Raw genomic sequence first — 17013 nt, 5'->3', positions numbered from 1 at the left:
ACCGCCCTGGACCTCATTTATGCAGTTACTTTCACTTAAGCACCACATTTACTCTAAAAGCATCTCTTTTTCTTCACAAATGCTGTGCAAATCTGACTTGGCAAAAAGATATCGACTCGACGTCAAGAAAATACATTGACCACAATTGTAAAAAAAAGGAATACAGCTTTAAAAAAGTGAAAACCAAAAGAAATAGAGTATAGTCCTCAAAACATCGCTCCACTAGAGTTCCACATAACATACATTAAGTTTCCGAGGCACATCTGGATTACGTGTTTCTTTTATTCAAACGCTCACCGTATTCCGACTTAAAGCAGTAGATTCATTCTCAGTATGAATCTTGATATCTTTTTCCTTCAGTGAAAATATTACCTTGGCCCAAATCGTGACAAAATAAATGCAGTACCTTCATGATCCCACGGCAGGTCCGACCAGGCCGGGTGCGTGAGGAAATCTGCCGACACTGCATAAAGCCCTTATCAGCGCCGCGGCGGACCTGGCAGAAAGAGGAAACCCATTCAGACGCACGCCGCGCCAAACACGTTTACCCGGAGTCGAAAGTCATTTCAGAGCAGTTATTCTTCAGGAAAACGGAGTCGGCACAGTGATAAGGACGGTGATTTATGAGCGGTGTAGCATCGGCTTGTTCTTAAAGCCACTTGAGAACAATCCGTACACAGAGTCATTCACAGCGCTTTGCAGAAAAAGGATGTACTATAGTGGGAATATCAGAATGCTTTGAGTGGAAAATGGTCGTGAGTAGAACTGTCTAGAACGTTATTTGTACTGCGCCTTTCACGGTCTTCAGGTAAATCACTCACTCCTCTTTGAACATGTAATAGGAAGTCAGTTGTGTTTTGGTCATTGAGTTGCTTGGATATTCTGAATAGATCAATACAGTTCAGAAGGAAATACAGTATAAGTCCTTTGTTAAGTTTGGGACATGGGTCACGTGCGCCTTTACTCAAGCACAGCAGGGGTTCTTAAAGGCCCTATACCAGATTTTTTTGATTGCAAACAATGAAAGGGGAAGCCAAATCTTATTTGTGGTCCAAACTCATTCGTAACTTTCCTAATATATTTATAGCATATTTAAATGCATCTGATTTAATTTTCTGTTTGGTTCATACTAACCCCCACCTGAATCCAGCACATTATCTCCAGTTTGGCTTTGCTCAAATGGTGCATGTTTCATAAAACACGTGATATCTCCGTTTCTAAAAAAAAAAAAGTGATTTTGATCAAAACTAGCCTCTGTTTAGCTTAGGATTTCTCAGGAACCACGGCACGTAGAGCTTAGAGTCTCGTCTTTCAAACGAGCCATAGCATGTGTCCATAGCTATAACATAGAATATGCTGTGGTGCTACAAATATTATGAACATTGGTCTGGATTGTTGGCACTCTACAGCTAAATCCCCAAAACAGCGCGGCACTCAATGTGTTAAAGGTCGTTGCTTATACAAATAAAAAAAATAAGTTGACTACTTTCCCTCCAGCCTCATCATCTTTTCCTCCTTAACATTGCGCTGCCTTTTGCCTCATGCACTTCCTTCTGTGTTCGGGCTCCATGCCTCTTCCGCTCTCACAGGACAAACTTTATTTATCCCACTCAGAGTTAACAAACGTCGAGTCTACAGTCTGTATTTAGAAACACAATTGGGCTCATGGTCCCTCCAGCGTGTCCTGGGTCTTCCCCGGATGCCTCCTCCCAATGGGACATGCCTGGAGCACTTTCCGAGGGAGGCGACCGGGAGGCGTCCCAAACAGATGCCCGAGCCACCTCAGCTGCTCCTCTCGGTGTGACCGAGCAGCGACTCTACTCCGAGCTAGTCCCGGGTAACTGAGCTCCTCGCCCCCAGCCACCCTGCAGAGGAAAGGTGAGGGTGGGAACGTAGATCGACCAGTAAACGGAGAGCTTTGCCTTACAAATTTTGACTTTTCGAATCACATGAACTAGTCCTTCAAGCCCAGAGCCATGATGATTAAAAAGAATTAAATCCATTCTCAGGGAATAGAGCAGAATATTGGTTTGGAATAGATTCGTACCTTCAGATACCCAGAGAAAGTATCCTATGTCAGTGTTTCTTACTGACTTCTGATGATTCAGTCGAAGGTTTGAGTCTGAGAATATTTAAGCTTTGTTTTCCAGCACATCACTCTACTAATCATATGCAATAATCATTAATATTAGTGGGTTTACTTGGTCCCTTAGTAAACATTGACAGGATCCTCGAGGTATGGGGTATGAATGAGTATAAATGAAGGGGTACGCTCAGACACAGTGTCATCAGTCTTGCAAAATATTTGTGTGTGCTCCAGGTGCAGTAATGAGTAGAAAATGTAGTAAGGCCCTTTTTAACTTTTAACTTTGGAGTAGAAAGACCCCGAGGGGAGCGTTGCTCGACATAAATCCAAAGGCCAAATCCTGAGTGGTTACAAAAATCAATGTCCTCATTTAGGGCAGGTATAGTTTCGCGGAGTCCAAGGTCTCTACCCAGCAAGTTTCTCACTCTGATCAACCTGTTAGTTTCTTATCTGGTGGCTGAACGTTGTGTAAATCAGGCAATTCCTCTTTCATAAACAGCACAATGCAGTGTCGGCACATTTTCATGGACGTTGATGACCTATTCCCCTGCAGCTAATGAACAACAAATGCTCAGCAATGCTCACCTAAACAGGTGTGCTCCTGCTCTCCGACCTCTGAACCTTCACCCCCCCATGACCTCATGTGGTCGGGCAGGGGTTAGATCCAGGGGGAACCAGAGTACATTTAGGTGCTATTGGAAATACAAGAGCTCCATCAGCAGCACAGACTGAGAGGCTGCATGATTCACAAGAGCTCTAATTGGGTCTAGCAAAGCCCTGTGTAGGTTTTGCCTGAAATGTATGCGCTAGCAGCATAGCTAAAATTAGCATTTGATCTGTTCAAGAACAACAGACCTAAGAAAAGTGACTAGGTGGCGTAGGACTGAACAGGTGAGTGGATTTGAAGAGTGGCAGGGGGTCCATGGTACAGTACGTAGGTCAGGAGGGAGAGAGTTCCAGAGCTGGGGAGGCTTAATGCTCTGTGCCCCGTGGTGACGAGTTTGGCTGGTGGAACAGAGAGCTTCAGAGTGGAGGAGGAGCGATGTAGAGGAGGTCAGATTTGTAAATGGAGAGCCAGGTAATGAAGCGCTTTGAATGGTTTCTGTGCGCCACTCTGTTCTGCTGGATGCTTTTGTATGTCTTTGATTCTTATTCTTTGAGACACATTTCTTCCTCTGAAACACTGAAGAGGCACCGAGAGCCCCCACACCTGGAGCACAGTGGAGGCGTCACAAGAGGAGCTGGTGAAAGGCTGTTGTGGAGCGGAGGGAGCTGCAGGAGGAAGAGGAAGGACAAGGTGCAGCTGACCAGTGCAGGACACCATGCTCTGAAACAGGGACATACCTAGGAGGCGCTGCACCGTTTCAGAGGATCAAGGGAGACTGTTAAGTTTGAGAACGCAGGAAGAAAGACTGAATTTCTTGTAGACGGGGGTATGGGAGGTTAGAGGAAGAGATGAAGATGGTTTGGTAGAAAGGTAGAGCTGAGTGTCATCCGCAGTGGAAATGGATATTGTGTTTGCGACAGATTTGACTAATAATATATAGATAAGATCAATATAGTACTGAATTGGGCAAATCAGACCTTTCCTTGTGGAGAACACCTTAGTAATGGATAGTTGGTTGCAGTAGTAGACAAAAATGGTGAGGTGAGGAGCAAGAAAGGCGTTCGCAAACCATGTGTAAAAATTGGAACTCACAATTTATGAGCTCTCCTCCACCAGTGTTGGGTACGAATGTGGGCTGCTCTAAAACGGGAGCTGGAATGATGTCCCAGTTCACCACAGTGTTCCCAAGTCTCTTTTTCTTCTCTGCTCCGTGGGTTCGTTGCCAGCGCTCCTTACACTGCCATTCATCATTCACACGTGCTTTCTACTCCACACCACACCACATGACAAACCACTGTATTTACTTGAGAAGGAAATAGTTTGTGCAGGGAAAGAGGGAAAATCCTGGTGATACTGGCTTGCCATGTCTGCTCCTTTAGTTCAAAGTGAGAAACCATTCACAGGGATGTAGCGATGGGATTTTTGATGACAACCATCCCGACTCACTCTGGGTTTTACCTCATACAGTGCTGTACGCTCTGCTGTTGAGCTGTTTCTTGTATCCGTTGCCTGTAAAGATACACGATATATATCACAAAATCGTTGTCATGGCAATATTAGATGATGCAATCTCCTCATGGTAAGAAGAGACAATCACTGCAGCTACAAAGCCGAGGGCAGAGCTGAATCTCTCGCCTGCTCTGACTAGAACAGGATTTGCCAAACCCATGTAAAACCGTGAGGTTCGTTTGGAGGGGCATGATCTGACTTTTCCCTGAGCCCATCAACAACCTGCCCGGGCCGATTGTAGTCAGAATAGAGCAGCGTGTAGTCAAGTCAATGCTGTGGTCAAATCTAGCTGCATCTTTTAGCAAAGACCAAACCCTTTTTATCCCCTGGTGACCTCGAAAAGGCCACACACATGTTTTATCAGTTCACTCATCGACTGTATAACACACTCTATTTTGGTATCATGTAGCCCTCACTAGAGACCTGCCCACTCCTGGGGGGGCTCTCCTCCCCTGACCGCCCGGGGATCCCCATGGGTCCCGACAAATCCTGTTTCTTAAGGTGCATTCTGAAGAAAGTCATTGCAATTCGTGATGGCTTTTCCAGAGCGCACGGACTGAGTAAGGTTTGACAAGTATTTAACTCACACCACTATGGGTCATGTGCCAGGAGACAAAAGCGGGATGAGTGTAGTTCGGCTGTAGGTTTGGTCAGTTCGGGGCGAAAGCAGCCAGTGAAGGATCTAGTTTACGTGTCTCTGTCACCTCTCTCTGTGAACATGCAGCACACTTTTGCACTCACCGCTGTCCCTGGCAGTGATCCGGTCTGAGCTCACACTTCCAAAGGCAGTGGGAGGCAGTCAGAGTGGTCCCCTCCCGACCTAGAGCAGTGTCCAATGCTGTCGTACCACCCCCGGTGGCCAGGGGCGACTCCAAAACACACTTGGTAAACAGCGTTTCAACAATCACTTTGACCTTCCCTAGCACTGCTTAAAAGCCTGGCTCCAAAGAGTTGCATTTTTTTCTAAAAATCGCAATGACCCATGTGACAACGCCGGGCTGGGTGACATGTTTTTACCCATGCTGGTTTTGGCACATCAGCACTAAAACGTAGAAGCCTTTTCAGGGCCACTGTGGAGGCACTGTCAGCCTGCCTGGCGAGTGCGGGGCTTCCCACTTGTGTTCATTTCACAGACCACTCGGGATCATTATAATGAACGGGGCTGATCAGGACCCACTCATCTCTCTTTATTAAGTCAATGTTCTGGACACTTCAGTTTGTGTTTTTTCTCGTCATCTCATTTCTTATATCCCTGTTGTCTATTGACAACAAAACGTTTGATTGTTCTGTGATGGTGCCATCCCAATATATGTTGATGTTTCATGAGGGCTGCATCCCTCTGACCAGATATTAAAGGGATATTTCAGGATATTTGACATAGGGCCTCATTTCCTAGTTATCCAGAGTGTTGCTGATTTCTGGAGATATGTTTTTTTGTAATTCATGCAGTTCTTATATTTGAAGAGTTCCGTGGCGCTAGGCTAGTGCAAGGCTAGCACATTTCTATGGTGTCAGCTAGCCTGCATTAAAAACTTTCTGACCCGCTCCACAGTGCATGTATAAATGTATAAATGTCTGTGTGATAGGATAATTTTCTAATACGACCCTGCATCACATGAATGATCGCTTTTTGAGGGATTATTTTCAAGCAGATCACTCCGCCGCTGCGTAGGTTATACAACCACGAAGCTGATGCCGCTCAAATATAAGGTATTTTAAATGCAAAATGGTGAAAATTACTGTATCGACACAGACATTTACATGGTTAGTCTGGTGTTATAAGTGATTTGCCTCAGATGCTCTGTGGAGCGGGTCAGACTGTTTTTATTGCAGGCTAGCTGATACCATAGAAATGCACTAGCCTTGCACTAGCCTAGCGCCACGTAAGACTTCAAACAGAAGAACTGCATGAATTACAAAAAAAATATCTCCAGAAATTAGCAACACTCTGGATAACTAGGAAATGATGCCCTATGTCAAAAATCCTGAATATCCCTTTAAAGGAATAGGCCACCATTTTTCCATACTGAGATATGTTCTTACCTGAGCTTAGACGAGAAGAGCGTGGTTATTCCAACTTCACCCCCGTTTGGAGCTATAGGAATATGCTGTGAGAGGCCAAAGGCTAACAACATCTTTGGTCGTTGTGCGTGACTGAGCGTACGCACAAAGACCAGACAGGTACGCATCAACTCGTCTAAGCCCAGGTAAGAACTCAGTATGGAAAAACTGTGGCCTGTTCCTTCCCATTTTGGTGAGGGAACATGGCTGCATGACAATTTTGCACACTTTGTTCAGAGCGTGGTCCTGCTTTGACCGTTTTCCATCAGCATCATCTGGGACGCTTCAATCCAACAACCTTTAAGTTTTGTACCGTTTGAAGTTTGAAAATGCAATCCTCTCCTCCTTCCACTGGCTCCCGCTCATTCGTTTTGTTAAAGCTCTTTGTGAACACGCTCCCCCGTATCTCTCCGGGCTTCTGTCCATCCACCGAACCATTGATAAAAGTCCCGCAGTAGTAAGATATCGCTATTATCAAGCGGCCTTAGTGACGCAGAAATACATCCGACACAGTGCATGAGACATTTCCATGGACATCACGTCTCTACATTGTGTGGTTTCCTGCTCGTGTCATGTGTGGGCAGTCAGTCCAAGCGGCGACTCCGGGCCGTCCGTCTGAGCTGAGGGCTTGTGGGAGGACAGCGTGTCAGATTGGACTGTCCTCTGGCTATTTTTGTCACCGAGATGGACATGGGACAAACACGGGACGGAGGCTCTTCCCAAGCGGCCGACGAAATGCTAAAGCCTGCTCCTCGCGGGACGCACGTGCTCTCTGTGTATATGCAAATGTTAGCGGCTAATTGCTCATCGCCTCGAGCGCTCGCATTCGACGAGCGCTGAGGGACAGGACTGTGGAACTCAGCGGGACAGATTTGCGAGATATTGTTGACACCTCGCACACATAAAACAGGGCAGTGAAAATGATGTTTGTTGTTTACAAGCTATAAATGACCTTATAGAGATAAGTTATAGTTATAGTACCACACTCTCCCAAAAACTCGAAGGTGTCGTGTCTTTGTTTCTCTTTTCTTTGTACATTGTGGGGGTTTTGTGCGTCTGAATGTTTTTGTGGTGTTCCCCGGCGCTACAGACCTGGACATGCATCGACTGCAGCTCATTGTGCTGCTGCTGAGAAGGTGATTGGCTGTGAGCTCCCATCTCTCCAGGACCTGTTCACCTCCCGGACCCGGAGGCGAGTGGGTCGGATCACAGCTGACCCTTCTCACCCTGGACACGGACTTGAATAGTTTTTCCCCTCTGCCACCAGACTCATGATCAAAAACAAGACCCAATAACGCAGTTACAGACTCATCAATGGAATCACTCAATTGCACTCTGTGGTTTGTCCACACTCAAATTTGCTGCTAACACTCAGTGCACCTGTATATCTGTAAATACACTCATACTGTTGTATGTCAAATTGTTGTTGTCTTTATCATAGTTTATTATACGGCTCTTCACAAGTAGAACGCTCCATTGACTTGAATGGGATTTTCCAACGTTCTACCGGTCATTATTTTCTGCTAGGTCTTTCATATCACTCCGAACATAGTAGTAGAGGACATTATCTCTTTCCTTGTCCCTGCGAGAGAAGTTTGGGGAATCGTTCGCTAAGCTAGCAATAAGTTGCTAGCCTTGCTGCTACTAGCCTAGCCACACTGCCTGGAATCACAACAGGGGCGGATCTAGAGGGGTGGCACGGGGTGGCAGCTGCCACCCGTAGTTAAGGTCTTGCCACCCCATTGATGTCTTGTGATCTCACATCTGCTCCAGGAGCTACTTGGGTGCATACAGGGGCTCACTCTCAGTTAGTAAAAATATTATAACAACTTTTTTTTACAAAAGCTATGGGGACGTACGTCATATGCTCCAGATTTCAACGACTACGTAGAGGAGAGTAAATAGGAGATATCTCAGCCAGACTAGAAGCATTTAAAGGGAAGTTGACTTTTTGACTCAACAAGGATCTGGACAGGGCCGGTTTGAACGACTCCTGCAGCTGATCAGGAGTCGTTCAAATGGTTTTGTATCGCCCAATATCACAACAGGAGTTGCCATGTTTTGTTTCATTGCTTTAATGTTTGGTGCAGGACAATGTAAAGTTCAGGCGAATGAAGAATCCAGGCAAATATAAAGTCCTACTAAACGTCAGCAGCAGGTGGCGACGAGCAGCATGGGCGTCCCCCATCCTTAGACTGTCCAGCACGGCGAGGAAAAACTCAAAAACCTAGGGGGAGAAAAAGAAACCGTAGGGAGAACCACAGAAGGAGAGATCCACTCCCATGGACGGACAGGCTATAGAGACCCAGGGCCGATGGGAGTCCCTCAGCAGACGGCCAAGACCGCAGAACGTCCAGTCCTTGTTGGAGCTTCAGTTCCTCTTGTCCAATCCCTGTAGGCGGGGTTCCTCCGTTCCTCCGTGGCCCTGTCCACGGGCTCTTTGAAACAGGGGACGGGGGACACCATGTGAACAGAAGAGACGACTGGGGAGTCGCGCTGTGCATACCTTTGAGCAGCAGCAGCTAAAAAAACTGGTGAAAAAAGAGAATACACAACTCATCATCACAGATTGGGCTTTAATCTCTGTCCCCATCTGTGTTTCGCTTTGATTGGACCAATGATGACAGAAAATTGGAGCAAAAGCTGGTGGAAAACGATCGGAAAATTATTGATAAATCATGCAAATGTGTGTCGAATTTGCACGGCATCAGAGCGGGACCTGTGTTTCAGACGCAACGTTTTTGTTCGTCTGTGATGGGAGATATTTGAAGAGATATGAAGATTTTTTTGGTTTATTTTATGCAAAGTGAGTCATGTGCAGATGTACAGGTTGAGAATTTATATATTTTCATCCCTTTGTAGCTATAAACTCATTTTAGTGGAAAAGACAGGTTTCTGTAAGTTAAATTAAGATATAAAAGACTAAAAATAGTGCAATAACAACAATCCTGTCAATTTGATACATTTTTAATCCAATTAATCCACAGTTCATGTTTGTGTAAGTATTTGACAGTTTATCAATAATATTTAGACTTAAATTCTCTCATTTTGGCCATAATTTCATAATTCTAATATAAATGTAGGCCTTGTGTCTTATAATAAGTCCATGAGGACATTAACAACATTATGCCTGGGGTGAGGCCCTCTATAGCCGTTGTTTTGCCAGATTACCAGGGCACACATGGGATCACTGAGTGTTCGGAGTGATTACAAAATGTAGCAGGCGCTCTGGGGAACTACCATCTCTACCTGGGTCGCCTGGAGCGAAGGGCCTCCAGACCTCAGCCACCGAGCTTTAACCCCTGGAAGCTGCACTATCACTGATTAGGACTTGCTGGAAGGTCAGGTGCTGGGGTGTGGACGTGAACTTGAAAGGTCATGTTTATAAAATATTAACCAAAAATGCTACACAGGTGAGCGACCTTCTCCCGGCGGGGCCCCTGCACGTGTCTGGGGCCCCTCAGGTGTGCCACAGGGGCTCTCATGGAGAGGTGATTAAGCCGATGGATGTATCAGGAGGACGGGGTCGGCAGCAGCAGATGGACCGTTGTCTGTGAGATGGACACAACAGCAGTAACAAGGGGAACACGAGGCACGAGTTCACTTTGTCCCGTGGAGCGGGGTCGTACTATGAAAGAAATGTGTGTTCACTACCACTGTAGGGAGATACAAATCAAGAATGTTTTCATGAAACCCAATCCATTCACCAGGTTGAAAAGACTGGAAAGGCTTTAAACACGTGATTTAATAAATTGAGACACTTTGGTCAGAGCTGCGAGAGAGAGAGCAAACGTGACTCGAGGCAATTAATCGTAATTTATTGCAATGTATACTTTGGTTAATCTCAATAATAGTGGGACGTTATCATTGTTATCAGCCATTTCTTTGGCAGAAACAGCTCATACACTGTAGTAAATAAAAAGTTGAGTCAACTTAAAAAAGTAAAGCAACTGGCTGCAAAGCTTTTTTGAGTTTACTAAACGTTTAAGTTTTTTGTTGAGCCAAATCTTATGAGGAAGTTGGTCAAAATACCTGGTTTGTTTTATACCTACTTTTTTCTATTATTACAAGCAAATGCAAATTTTAAATAAACCCAACTTGGAAGAAATTTTACCAGACATAGAATTAAGTGTTTGCTGGACTTAAAGCAACACGTTTGGTCAACTACTAATGGTTAATTTCTTTAACAAAGACAAAAGAGTTGAATCAAGTGCAAAGATAACTTTCAAATATATATTGGCACAACTTCATTCTTGATAAAGTTGAGTGGACTTAAAAAAGCTTTGCAGCCAGTTGCTTTACTCTTTTAAGTTGAGTCAATTGATAAAGGTTTACACTTATAATTCAGTTGTAATTTAGGGAATAACTTGTTCAAGATAGAACATGTCATTCTTGAAAAAAGAATGCAAACAAAACAAAAACAAAGCAGCTGTGTGAGTGTGAGATTGATCAATATAAGATGTTTTTTTGCCGTGTCATCCAGCCCTACGTGGCTCTTTTTGTGAATGTTAACAGTGAGTTGAGTGTACTGCTCAGACCTGACGATGGTTTCTCTGTCTCTGCGGCACACCTTGTCCCTCTCAACACAGTTTACAGCCGTCTCTCTGTCTGTCACAGGCCAGAGACCTGTCGAAGTCACTGCACAAGTCTAAAAAGCACACGAGGCTGTCGCTGCATTCTCTCAGAGAAACTAATAGAGGCATCTCGGTGTGACACTTTACAAAATCACTCAGAAAGACACACGCATTAGATTCATCTGGGATTCTGTGTGGGATGTTTATTTTCGTATTTGGAGTTTTTATCCCGCTCATAAACAAATACAACAGACACTAATTCAAGCGTTTTCTGTGAAACTTAAGTTTACCTTGAACGTGGGTGTACAGAAATAAAAACGAGATGCAGCGTTCGATTCTAACGTATGCAGACAGTTAGTAAGTCAGACTTTTCAGAATCTGTTAGTCTGCTTAAAGGATCTGTATCCTGCTGAATATGGAAAGCACTTTGGGGCAGCAAAATGTGCTATATAAATAAACCTTGACCTTGACCATGCTATTTTAGCCATCCTAAAGTAATGTAAAGACATTCATATGATATATTGTACCTCTACCACTATGGAGAACTATTTTTTGTGAGAAATATAAGTATTTTCTGGAGGTATTTTTCAAACCCGGAGGACACAACGCTTCGATTCAGTTAACTCCTCCTCCTCTCTTCGATCAAATCTGCCCATGCATGATTAGCTGTATAAGAAATATTAATATCACAGCAATAAGTGAAGATACTTCCCAATGCAGTTATAAGGAGTTGACATCTGCAGCACAGCTTCATACATGGCTAACACACAGACGCTAACACACGTTTTGACTCACCACCGCTCTGTCCTGGTCACTCCATCACATTACGGGACTCGCGTTGGTTATAAAAATTAATCCACTTTGAATCTGGCGAAGGTTCACCAAACATCCATCAGAGACAGTCACAGAGAAACACTATTTTGGCTGATAGTCCCGGAAAGAAATTCCAACTCCTGGGAGTGGCCTCTTCTTTAGGAAGGTTGAATAAAGTCCCGTCCTCGTAGCCAAACGCGCTTTTCTTTCGTGACATTATTGATAGGTAAGAAAAAAGAACAGGCGAGTCCAGAGTAGGTTAGAAAGAGCTCCTTCTTCACATCCTTCAGTGCAAACATGACGTCAGTTCAGATGCTCAGCTGCGTTTGTTTTCTCCGCAGGGGCAGTGGGGACGCCTCGGGCACTTCCTTTTTTTACTTTTTTTCTTCATTTCTTTCGTACAACAGAAATAATGAAAAAGCTGATTTATAAATAAAAATCAGGCCATAAGACATTACATTACAGACGTCGGGCTCTTCCTGTTTGACACTATTGTGTGTGTCACAACTCAGTGGTTTTCCAGCAGAGGGCGGAGCAGCTGCTCAGAGAGCAGGATTCAGGAGGATTGTTAGAACTGTGTGAATGAAGCCAAAAACCTCTCTGGGTAGTGCTAATAGCATAACAACATGGCTAAAAGCTCCAAAAAGTCCATTTTGCATCCACCTAACATCGCAAATTATGAACAATCCAGATGTTTTCAGCTGCTGTTAACCATCAACCACATAAAACTAGAGCCTAGCTAGAAATCATTCACGATTGTACAGACCTTTTGAGATTTTACTTTCGATACAAATTAGTGTCCGTAAGTGTAAATGCTAACTCATATTTGTGGGTCGGATATACATCCAGTGGCCACTAAACTTCATCTTATAATATGTTAATAATAAAGAAACCACACATGTATATAAATGCCATGAAAAGGACAAAACATACCTGCTTGTAGAGCACCAGTCCTCCCTATTCATTTGTGAATATAATGTTCAAAATGGGTTCATTTGTAGGCACAGACTCAGATAGCTAAAGGCATTTATATGATTTCCATGTGTGGATGTAATAATGTACAGGCCACAGAACTCAGGACAAGTTCTTAACCTTCTATTGGCCAGGACCAGCCTGTCTCTGCAGGGGCGGACATTACAGAGGTCATTCAGTCACGTTCCCAGCAAGTGTTGGATCCCACCAAGGATGCCTTTTTTCCCCAGTTCTCTTCAACAATTTGGACAGGAGGGTGTACACGTTGCCACTTTATGACTGATTTTGTCGAGTTTGTCATTCAAAACAACATCATGAAACCTATGCTATTCTTCAATACCGTGGGGTTTTGTTCATTAGTGTTCATATACATACTCAACATAGAAGTGTTTGGCACGACTAATTTACATGCTACCGACGTTGAGGCGCAATTAGGCGTGAATGAATCCTCCCTGATTGATGCAAATGAAGTGAGGAAAACGCTGCACTCTGTCGCGAATACAGCATGAGGTGACTCAGTCGTTTGTCTTATTATTTAGACGAATTTAGCACAGAACAGAACACAAGACAAGAGGGGCGTTCATCATTAAGATACACTGTGATCTGACTAAAAGTGGGGGTGCAAACACAGATGCTGTAGGATTAAAAACATCTGTACCGACAGCGCCTCACTGTAGGTCATTGAACATCTTGGCTTCATGGTCAAACCTTCTGTTTGGGGGCTTGAAACGGTTGCAGTCAGTCGCTCACAAGTGTTCTCTCAGGAGGAGCCACTGCTGTAAAAAACCTCTGTGTATGTTTTTACTTGAAACACTTTTTAATTCAATTCTCATTCAGACTGGCTCATAGGCTTTATGTGTTTTATTGTAAAGTTAGAGACCAAATTTACATGTGGTTCAGTTCTGGTTCCAACATTTTTAGAACTGGACAGCATAAAACAGTAACATATTGTTTCGCCAATCAAATCCCACAGGAAACAACAGTGTCCTAAACAAACTGTTCTCTGTCGACCCCTGTCAATTTCAGGAGTGCATCACATGCTGAGACTTTGTCGTCACAAACAAAAGTCAAAAATGAAAATAGCAAAAAGTGTCCCAAATTATGCACTAGCCTACCTGTTTGTCCAGCCTCATGTCATGATAAAAAAAAAACCTTTAAAGGAACAGGCCACCAGTTTTCCATACTGTGATATGTTCTTACCTGAGCTTACCTACCTGTCTGGTCTTTGTGCGTGCCCAACGACCAAAGATGTTGTTAGCGTTTGGCCTGTCCCAGCATATTCCAATAGCTCCAAACGGGGGGGTAGAAGTTTAGAAGGTACGTATCAACTGGCCTAAGCTCAGGTAAGAACATATCTCAGTATGGAAAAACGGTGGCCTGTTCCTTTAAAACATGTTTGTAGTAATTCCTCTGATCCGAATGCCTGGGCTCGGGAAAGGCATTTCAAACCACAGCGTTGTGATGAAGCTTTTCCTCCTCTTTCCAGTCGCTGTTTCCCTTTCCCTGTCTTTATGATGAAGTAGAGGTGGTTCTGTTGCTCCAAATTCAGGCAGATAATCTGGACTTCCCTTTTCTCCTCACGCCTCTAAACAGCCGCCACACACACTTTTGAAATTTAGAGACATCAATTTCAATCTTCTGCTGTATTACTGGCATAAATATAAGGAAATAAATGTATTACGTTTTTTTGTCATTTTTGGTTTTCATGTGTGGTTTTATTTTGTTGACATGTTAGTTATTATTAGCGTTTGTGCATAGACTCTGCTGTTTTGTTTTGTTTCCTGTGGATGTGATCCCGAGGACCCCCTTGAAAACGAGACGATGCATCTCATGGGGCTGATCCTCCAAATATGTCCATAAATAAATCAATAAGTTACAAAGAATTTTTCAGAGGGGATTTTTGGATATCTTCTTTAAGGAATAGGCCACCGTTTTTACATACTGAGATATGTTCTTACCTAACCTTAGACGAGTTAATATATCCCCGTGTGGTCTTTGTCCGTGCGCTCTGTCACGCAGACGGAGCACAGTAACTCCTAAAGACTTCCCCGCTCACTTCCGTCAATAGAAGCTGCGTGACTTGTACAGAGCCTTTTACAACAAGCAGAAAATATATTTTGGGAAAGTGCTGGTGCATTCCTACCTCATGGTCGAGGTCATGAGTCCTGTGTCGTCGTCCGGGGTGAGTTGGAAATCTGTGAAACATTACTACACTATATACTTTCTGCTTGTTATCACAGCCCGGCACGATGCACGTAAAAGGCATTGTTCACAAGTTATCCACGCTTCTTCAACTGTTCTCTGCAGCTCTACAAGTCACGCAGCTTCTATTGACGGAAGTGAGCGGGGAAGTCTTTAGGAGTTACTGCGCGGACGTTTTACTCCTCGTATCATTACGCCTCACAATATAGTTCCCCTTTTTATCTGCTTATAAAATCGACATGCTACATTTCTGTGTAAATATACTTCGCATGAAAACACTTAACTTTATTTAAATAGGGAACACGTGGAAGAGCTTGGTAGCTTCTATCGTGAGCTTTTTTGGAGCTATATGACATGTGGGAGAGGCTGCGTATGTGCTCCGTTTGCGTGACAGAGCGCACGGACAAAGACCAGACGGGGATATATTAACTCGACTAAGGTTAGGTAAGAACATATCTCAGTATGTAAAAACGGTGGCCTATTCCTTTAAGCTCATGCATGACGGCACTTCAGACCCGAAGTAAAAACTTTTTTAGTGACAGTGCAGGATTTTAGAGGCAGTTGTGGTGAACAGGTCTGAGCTCATTCTACACATTAGGACATGGCTGGAACATGTAGGGGGGGGGGGGGGGGGGGGGGAATACTTAATTTTAACATTTTTAAACTCTGTATAGTTCCTTTAAGCTGCTTTTTTTGGGAGTGGAAAAATCTGTAAAAATGTTAATTTTGCCTTGGTTTTTGACTAATTACTAATTAATTAATTAAAATCTATCTGAAAAAATGGAAAGTTTGAAGTCTGTAAGAGCTACTGATGTGGAGATAGTGTCGCCACAATGTGAGAAAAATGCATATTGAGGAAAAAAAAGCTAATTTCCCATACAAATCTTTGGAAAAACACACAATCAGTGAAATAATTCAAATGTTATTGTTATTGTTTTTGTTTCCAAGTAAAATGTCATATGTTAAGAGACGAATTTAGCTGAAAACCTGAAAATTGAGAAAAGAGTTTTCCTGCAGTGTCTCCCCTTCACTTGCCCAGACTGAATCCTGTCCCGTGTGCTGCTGCTGTGTTGCAGGTGAGCTCCCTGGGGAAGGAGGTGGCCGACCTGGGCCAGCTGATGATGAGGATGGCGCAGCTCATGGACACCTTCATGAGCCGCGGCCACGCCCCGTCGGTGTGCCCCACGCACTGCTCGCCTCACCACGCCTTCCTGCCCCACCACCCCCCCACGCAGCCAGCCCCGCCCCTGCCGCCCGGCTCGCTCTGGGCCGACACCCCCACCTCGCTGCCCTGCTCCCCCCAGCAGCAGCAGCAGCAGCAGCAGCTCGCGCACCTCCACCTCCTCCGGCCGCAGGAGCTCCACCTGGGGTTCGCGCCCGTCACCAGCTCCCCGTCGCACCCGCACTACCCGCCCGCCGACCCCGCCCGCCCGCAGCACAGAATGATGCCTTCGCCGCACTCGGACACCCCCCCTCCGCCGGCCGGGGGGGGCACACTCTGGGACAACAGCCGCAGTGCCACTTTGTAGCGCACACCGGAACCTCCTCTGGAACTGGAATATGCAGGACTTTGATCATATTTATTACCGAAACTTTAAAGATTATTTATCGGACCTTTTATCGACTGAAGGAATGCAGCTCATGGGCTCTTTTTCTTTGTTTTGAAACGGCGCCACGTGAAGCCGAGTTGCATGAATTTACGGATGGCTTAGGCGCGTTAGCTTTACCCATAGAGACGTAGTGTAGAGGCGTGGGGCCCGCTCCCCTCTAAGAAACCCTTTAATAACCCCCCCCACACTGAGGGCAGAGAGGCAGAGGGGGGCCCGAAGAGGAAGTGACGGTTTGCTCTGACTTACAAGGATGCATGTTCTGAATCAGTGGTTCTCAAAGTGCGCCAATGGTTGAGCGTGGGCTTCAGCTACTGCACATGATGCTGTAATCCAAATATGGTCATTTCCTCTGTGGGAGACAGCAGCGGCTAAACACGGGAGGAATATACACACTTAAAGGAACAGTTCACAGTTTTTCCATGCTGATATATGTTCTTACCTGAGCTTAGACGAGTTGATACGTACCTGTCTGGTCTTTGTGCCCGTGGAAGAGCTTGGTCACTTCTAACTTCACCCCCGTTTGGAGCTATAAGAATACATTGGGAGAAGCCAAATGCTAGCAACATCATTGGTCGTTTT

The 17013-nt window shown here is 44.7% G+C and overlaps 1 protein-coding gene across 1 annotated transcript in view; it reads left to right on the top strand.

Annotated features, from left to right (window-relative positions):
• Nucleotides 1–16809, top strand: part of kcnh8 (potassium voltage-gated channel, subfamily H (eag-related), member 8) — a 165819-nt gene extending 149010 nt beyond the window's left edge. The window contains exon 16 of the mRNA XM_079571228.1: nt 15901–16809. Within this exon, the coding sequence (XP_079427354.1) occupies nt 15901–16353 (453 nt within the window). The 3' untranslated portion in view covers nt 16354–16809. The remainder of the gene's footprint in view (nt 1–15900) is intronic.
• The last annotated feature ends 204 nt before the right edge of the window (nt 16810–17013 follow it).

The sequence above is a fragment of the Gobius niger genome (genome assembly GCF_951799975.1).
Source record: "Gobius niger genome assembly, chromosome: 14".
In the NCBI taxonomy this organism is placed as follows: domain Eukaryota; kingdom Metazoa; phylum Chordata; class Actinopteri; order Gobiiformes; family Gobiidae; genus Gobius; species Gobius niger.
The sequence above is the reverse complement of the archived record's forward strand: the minus strand, read 5'-3'. Positions and strand labels throughout refer to the sequence as shown.